This window comes from Arachis ipaensis, chromosome B07 (genome assembly GCF_000816755.2).
Source record: "Arachis ipaensis cultivar K30076 chromosome B07, Araip1.1, whole genome shotgun sequence".
Taxonomy (NCBI): domain Eukaryota; kingdom Viridiplantae; phylum Streptophyta; class Magnoliopsida; order Fabales; family Fabaceae; genus Arachis; species Arachis ipaensis.
Window position 1 is genome coordinate 32,203,334 of NC_029791.2, and position 8,080 is coordinate 32,211,413.

Below are 8,080 nucleotides of genomic sequence, written 5' to 3' on the forward strand. Positions count from 1 at the left end.
TAACCTAAGTTTTCACAACACCGTAAATGTGCGAAGTGCGAAACTTAAACCATACCTTGGCCGATCACTTAATTCACCCAAGGCAGCCTCACAACTCAAAATTACAGCCCCTCCAAACTCAATCAAACAGCCCCAAACCAAGCTTGATCACCAACAAGCCTCCAACAAGCATCAACATTCACATACACACTACCTAAACCACAATTAACACATTCAAACATAACAACTCAATACCCAAATTCCTAAATTCAGAAATTTCATTAGGGTTTAAGATCTCTTACCTTTTCCCACTGATCCTTGGGCAATACCCACAAGAAATCAAGTCTAATGGACCCCTAAAACATGAAAATCATCAAGGAATTGAGTTTCTCAAACCTTAAACCCGAAATTCATATACCAGCAGAAATGGAGCTAGGAAAAAGCGATTCACTTACTGTTTTATTTGAATAGAATTGAAGAACTCAACAAAATTCTCGTTTTGCCGAGCTCTATCCTATTTTGATATTAGTTTTGCATATTTAATTTTCCTATTGAAAATTCGATTTATTGACTAATTATATACCGATTTTAGCGGGGTTTACAATTGCCATCTCTAATCCTGTGGAATTAAGTAAACATCTTAAAACATATAATTGTCCTATTTTAATATTAGTATAGATACAAATTAGCACATAAAATTTTTAATTACAAAACACACAATTTTTTGTCAAAAGAATATAATTTTTTTCTTTTACTACTATTGCATTTTTTTTATACTTCTTCCTCAAATTTGAGCGTAACAAATTAAATATTCTTACTCTTCACCAGAATTTGGTTCATGTAATTTTAAAATTAGTGGAAAGATAAATTAATACATAAAATTTTAATTACAAAACACATAAATTTATATTATCTAGATATAATATTTTCTTCTTTTACTACTGTATTTTTTATTCTTCTTTATCACTAAGATTTTTCTCTTCCTCTTTTTTCTTTTTCTCATCTTTCTCATCTTTTTTTCTTTTTCCTAGTATGTCTTCTTCTTCCTCTATTTTTTTTTCTTCAGATTTTGCTTTTATTTCTTTCTCTCAACATTTTTTTTTCGAACATTTGTAAATTCTCGACTCCAAATGGAAGATTAAGTCAACACTCAATGCTTACAAGACTACATATCAAAATATCACAATAACTCATACTTAAAATAATTAAAACAGAAACTAAAACAAAGAAACACTCCAACACCATACCACAAACAACAGAAAAATAAAAATTCATAATTAATCAATCACAACCAATACCTAACATATTTACAATTCATTGAAGGAAGACAAAATATGGCTACACATCGAGCAAGACGCCAACACAACTCCATATGAAAGACAATACAAGACTTATACCATATTTCTCTCCTGTTAACTTCTTTCTTCTTATTCCCATCGTTGTGTCACTCTTTTTCTTCTTCTGGTCCTTGTGGTTATACTCAGATCCTTGATCTCATTCCCCCTCCACTCAAGTTTTGTCTAATATAATTTACCAAAACCTCATCATTACTACAAGACAGATTAAGTTGCGATCCACTTTCGAACTCATCATCTTCACTTGTACTTGGAACCTCTCCCTCAAAGTCCGCCTCACTTTTCTTCTTACTAATTTCTTCTCTAAATTTTCATTTTGCTCTTTTTTATCCTTTTGTATCCTTTTTTCTCTTGTGATTCCACTTCTAATTTGACCCCCTTTTTTTTTACCATCCCTCTTTTTTATTATATGTTTAAATTTTTTTATCTTTTGATCTTGCTAAAAGATTTTCTCCTTTATGTCACACTTTTACACATTTCTCATCTTCACTTGTGTTGGTCTCTTGTTTCTAAAATTTGGTTAAGATAAGCTTTTTTCTAATAATGTCTCCAAAACTCGGTAGAATTAAAGGACCCAAGACCGATTCGTTTTCTATCTTGTCACGAGTCTCGATGAAATTAAAATCATTTATCATTGTTGTATCCTTGAAAGTTCCATGTTAAAACTCCAATTGAATTTCTTGAAATTAAAATCATTTATCATTCAAGTATTTTGTTGAGCTTGAATCTTTTATGTATCTCGAATTTTTCAAATGTTGTATATTTAAGAACTTTTCCTTTTATCATGTACTTCTATCCTACGATGTACTACTAACTGATCTTCCAAAAATACTCCCACCGTATTGGAATAGTCTTTTTCCTAAACTTGCACTTGATTTTTTATCTCCTCTATTATCTTTTTTCCTTTCTTTGAGTGTATGCCTGTAGTTGTAGAATCCTCTTCACTGTGTGTTTCTTTTACAAAGATATCAAACTTTTTTCATTTATCTCTAATAGAACCATATCGAGAATCAGTTTCATCTATGATGAGTTAACCAGAACTCTACTTGAGTTGAAACCATCTTCCAAGATCAATTTTTCTATCTACCTTTAAAATCTTTTTTCCAAACTGCAGTGATTCTCTGAAAGTTTTCTTCATTCCATCCATGTAGGGGAAAATCAAAGATCTCTATCCACACCTTCCTTGATCTATTCACTTTATGTTGAGACCACCTCCTTACCTCCCCAAAAGTAGTTCAATAAGAATGACGATCGTTATGCTTTCTCCACATTCTCTACTGAATCAAACGTAAGGACCATCTTGTAAGATCCCATACATTTTACATCGGTTAGAGAGTGTCAATCCTTGAAAAGATATGGAATGATTTCATTTGCTTTGAACGATAAAGATGCTTCTCTCACAATACTCCTTTTAAGAAACTCCACTATCCTCTTGTCTATCTTACATTTCACTTCTCCTATTATCACTAGCTCTTTTTTACTTTCAGTATTTCTTTAGAGGTGGCTATTTTTACTTATTCTCTGATTCAATAGGACATTTTTGAATGTTCTTCTCCACCAACTTGGTTGGAAAGAGTCATTCTTATCCCTTTTATTCCATTGCACTCCTTGTATTTGCTGAGCTTCTGCCCATTCTTTTCTATTAAAGTAGAATTTTTTTTATCCTCTCTTCTTTTATATTTTACTTCAATAACATCTAAGGCCACACCATTGACTCTCCAACCATCCAAATTTTGGACAGTCCTTAGAATATGATTCTTGAATGCAAATCTAACAAATGCAAACTTATAAGGGTTGTTAATCCTACTTTTTCTTGATAGGAACACATCCACTACTTGACCTTCGTTGCTAAAAATTTTCTAAAACCATTAAATGTTTGCAAATTTTGTCAATCTACTGACAAACATGGTATAAGCCTTCTGTTCCAATCTTCTTAAATTTACAATCACCTCTAAACATTTTTCATGCTCTTTTGATGTTAAAGGTTAATTGTTTTGATTCGGAGCATTTTAATCTTTAGTGTTACTCTTTCTAACCTTTACCTATTGTTCTTTCTTGTTCTCTCCCAAACTTTATTTTTTTTCTCTATATAACATAACAAAACCAGTAACAGAATCCACAATGAACAGAAAAAAGGTAATGCTATTACCTCATTGTCATGTCTACTTCAGATGTATCTGGAAGTGAGGGGTTGATATGCGGGAAAGTGATGATGTAATGCGCTTAAATGGAGCAGCAATGACGATGGTTGGAGAAGACAACAATGACAGCTAAGAGAGGCTAAGTTGCTGCGATGCCACCACGGCCAGAGAGTGAGGAAAGGGGAGCATAGTGGAGCCCAAGGGAGAGAGAGCACAACTGGATCTAGGTTGGATGCAGCTGGCAGGCTGAAACTTGAGTGCTAGCTGAAGCAGATGGCCGGATCTGAGGCGACCTGGTGGAGACAAAAGCAGCACGGTGGAACGCAAATATTGAGTGAGAAGGTGACGCGACGAGGGGAGACGGTGGCTGGAGCAAATAGATGACAATTGTAGCAGACGGCTCGACAGTAGTAGAATGATGGCGTAACGCTGGGGTGATGGGGTTGACTTGGGTGGTTAAGGGTTTATGTGGTGGTGGCGGCACAACATGATCTCCATCTCTTCTTTCTCCCAACATGACTTCTTCTTTTTCTTCATGCATTGTAATTGATACAAAAAAAATTTCTATATCTTATGCTTCTCTTTAAAAATGGTGGATTGTAATGACCTAATTTTCAATAATTCATGATCATACTAGAAATCAAGTGTCACCAACTTGTTCACCTAAAACTTTTGCTATTTATTATTAAGCCTATAATCGGGTTAGCGCACTATCGAGTTTTTGGAAAAACTTTTACTTTATAAAAAGATTTGCGAGGACAGCTAATTAAACATACACAAGCCATAATAGGGAATTAAATAAATCATACACAAGCCACCATTATATATAACCATAACACATAGCATAGATCATACATACACATAAAGGTACTGTCGTGTGTATATATGTATGTATGTATGTATGTATGTATGTATGTATGTATGTATGTATGTAAGTTAGCATACAACCCTTCACCTCCAACTATTATGTACAAATTAACACTCCGGATCCTGGTTCATCCAGAAAATTCCTAAGTTGGTGTCCGAACTAGCCTAGTCAACTATGTACACCCTACTCTCTCAGTGAGTCTAACCAAAAGTGAGAGACTAACACAAAAACAAGGCTAACACAAAAAAACTATCAAAAGGCACAATCGCAGCTCCCAGGCCTCAGCTATCATCGTCAGAGGAGATCACAACCACATCAGAACACTCCTTAGGATCCTCGTCCTCATCATCGGAAATCTCTATAATCTCAGGAGGGGCACTCACACTCGTGCCACTGGTCTGACCAACACTCGCCGGTCCACTAATAGAGGCGGTGAGTGGCTCCTCAGAAGATGGCTCGGATAAAGATACTGAGATCTGCTCCACTGGGATATCCTTCTGCGGTACAGGCTCTGAAATATGCTCCTCCATCGGCTCAGGCTTAGGGGCCTGATCCGCAGGCTGATCGGGATGTTGGTGAGGCACCGGCCCGTCATGAAACGGGTAAAATGGAGCATCCAGATGGAGCCACTGTAGCGAGAACTCATAGGGCATGTTGGGGTTAAACTGTGGAGTGTCAATCGGGTGACTGAAGGGATGATCATGCAGAATGTACATACGGGTCCTAATCTCCGCACATACTACATAAAACCTATGCTGTACAATATCCTCATATATATAGGGAGGGTCCATCTCATAAAATATAACTCCAGTCTCCATTTGAAGGGGAGGAAGAAAAGGGGTAAGAACTGGGGGGTTCTTAGTAGGGTCGAGGGTAGTTAGTTTAGTCAGGATTATCACAGTTCAAGTAATTCACAATAAAATACACGAGTGTCAAAGAGAAACATCCAATTACCACAATTCAGAATAGCAATAGAGAATGCATAAACACAAGAAGACAATCACAAACAATTTCACCGCATCAAGTAAAATGCAAATGCACAACAAGGATGATGCATGTCTAATCCTATCGCAGGTAATGAGCTCATTTGTCGGTTTCGACCCGCACCCGACGCAATCCGACTTGCAAGTCAGATAATTACTCACACAATCCCACGGCTTAACATTTTCACATCAACACTATAACTATTTACTTTCCGACACCCTCTTGTGACCTTTTAATCATTTCATAATCACACGTGCCAGTTTGTCTTCTCTTTTTCTTTTAAAACTAAAACCAATCCTCCTTTTATTTTTAACATAAATTCTTTAACATTTTTCAAGATGTAGCCAAACGAAATCATTCAATAAAAACTCAATTACTTTTGAAGTTCACTAAAATTCCTCCAAATAAAATCCTTGAGTCAAATTCAAAACATAAGCCCTTTTCATATGTAAATCAAACTTTAAACATAATACTTTTTTTAAATAATTTAAAATCATAAAATAATTCTTTTCTAAATAAATCGAAGATCAAATAATACAGTTTCTCAAATTCAATCTTTTTCTTCTAAATAAAATTTCAAATAAAGTCTTAAGTTTTATAATAAAATTTCAGCGGCATCTCCCCTAAAACCCGGACTCTGTCACCCTTCTCGGGTTCCATCCAAACCATTTTCCACACTCTTTTCCAATCATTTCCAATAAATTAAACCGGCAACTTTTAACATTTTCAAATTATCCTACCGTAATCCAGAAATCACAATCATCAGAATAACTCAGTCAATGGCTACACTTAAACCTTCCAAACCTCAAACTTATCACAAATATCAATATAAATTCAGTCAAATTCAATCAACAAGTAATCACGAGATCAATTCACTTATCAAATACCAATTTAACCGGTGAAAATTTACTAAACCCTACCTTCGTACGAAATCAAAATATGCGAAGCTCCGGAGGAGCCTTCTGACCGAGCTGCCGAAAGGAAAAACGTCCAGAATCGTTCGTGCCTCCTAGAACTCCAGTTGGCCGAACTCAAGGGGTAGGGGACCTACGTCACCGTCGACTTCCACCAACCAAAAGTGATGTCAATACGTAGAAGAGGAGGATACAAACACTTTTACCGATTAGATTTTTCATTGGAGTTACGGATCGCAAGAAGTCGAAGCCGGATGTTTAACGGTATTATTATCTAGGCTCCATTATAATTAGAGCAAGTAAAATAAATAATTAACATAATAATAGAATTATATTACCATTTATTTTACTTCGGGGTTCGAAGTTGACTCGTCAAAATAAAACTAATCTCTTTAAAATATTATTTTAAGAAAAACTCGCATTAGTGCAAAAATTTGAGTTGTTCTCAAAATTTTCTTTACGAGTAAACAGGTGCGAGTAATCGGTTCTTATCTTATTTTCTAGTCCTCAGGTGTGTTGTGTTTTCTCATCTCGTCTCAACTTACGTATAGTAGTTAAAGAAATAAAAGAATGCAACCACCAGAATTATAAAGTGTAGTTAAGAAGAAGTCTTGACACAATATTGAGCTTGGGTCAGGGAGTCTGAGTACGAGCATCTTCAGCAGTCATTGTAAATACTCTTCCTGGTTGTTGCGATTTAGCTACTACTTGTACCGACTTTTCTGGACAATTGCTTGCTATATGCCCCGGTTCACCACAGTTGTAGCAGACTCTCATTCTAAAATAACAAGGCCTACTAGTGTGATTCTTTTCACATTGTCTACACGTTGGGCCCTCCTGACTCTGCTGAGGTTGTTTATCTGTCTTGGCCTATTTCCATTCCCAGCAGTAGAATGCGTAGGAAAGTTTTTAACTTGTTAGTTCCCTCGCATAGGTGCTCCTGGTACCTTAAAATCAACCTTCCGCTGTACCGCATGCCTATGAAAATTATTAAAGTTTTTTGGTGATAAGCTCGGATGTCCCATCCTTGACGCTGCCATCATATGTTCACAGTCTTCCATCAGCTGACTCTTATTGACAAGCTTTGTGAAATTTCGTATTTTCAGTAGGACCAATGAATGCATCAGCTCATCTCGAAGTCCTCCTTCGTACTTCAAACACTTCCACTCCTCAAAATCATCCGGGTTTCCTTGATAGATCTTAGAGAATCGGCACAAATTCTCAAATTTTCGGGTATACTCTGCCACTGACATATTCCCCTGTGTCAACTGCTTCAGTTCCATTTCTTTAGCATCACAAACAGATCTAGGAAAATACTTTTTGTAAAATTCCTTCTTAAAAGTGTCCCAGTCAATCTCTTCCACCTCCTGTCTTAACAAGCGTTGCACTCCATGCCACCAGTGTTCAGCTTCTCCCTTTAGCATATAGGTCGCAAACTCCATGTGTTGTCTTTCTGGTACATGTTGCGCTCACAATGACTTCTTGATACCACGGAACCAATTGTCATCTTCAGTTGTAACAAGCGTCCCCTTAAACTTGGGCGGATTCATCTTCAGAAAGGTTGCTAGTGTCATAGGGTTATCGTGATTTCCAGCGCCTTCATTATCATTACCGTCTCCACCACGCTCACCATTGCGTCTTCCGTTGCGATCTCCGTTCCTCTCTCCTAAATGGTCAATTGCTCGTGTAGTAGCAGTTGCTGTTTCACGCACAGTCTCAGCCATGGTGTTCATCGCAGCTATAAAAGCATCTGCACCCCTCGTCGATTTCTCTGCATGGTTCGCACCACGCCTACCCGTCCCGTGCAACCATCAAGATCCTGTTCACACCCAACATGCA

At 36.7% G+C, this 8,080-nt stretch overlaps 1 protein-coding gene and 1 long non-coding RNA gene across 2 annotated transcripts in view; both read right to left on the minus strand.

Moving 5' to 3' along the window:
• The window catches only part of LOC110264943, a 2,205-nt gene extending 1,878 nt beyond the window's left edge, over window positions 1-327 (minus strand). Inside the window, exons 1-2 of the long non-coding RNA XR_002351348.1 lie at window positions 282-327; window positions 56-193 (exon numbers count right to left, since the gene is read on the minus strand). This is a non-coding gene — a long non-coding RNA (uncharacterized LOC110264943). The remainder of the gene's footprint in view (window positions 1-55; window positions 194-281) is intronic.
• On the minus strand, window positions 7,159-7,683 carry LOC107607126. The gene has a single exon (XM_016309108.1). It carries the CDS (start codon window positions 7,681-7,683, stop codon window positions 7,159-7,161), a length of 525 nt encoding a protein of 174 aa, XP_016164594.1.

Excerpts from the sequence above, each read along its gene's own strand:
- LOC107607126 (XM_016309108.1), bottom strand. The coding sequence starts at position 7,683 with ATGGAGTTTGCGACCTATATGCTAAAGGGAGAAGCTGAACACTGGTGG.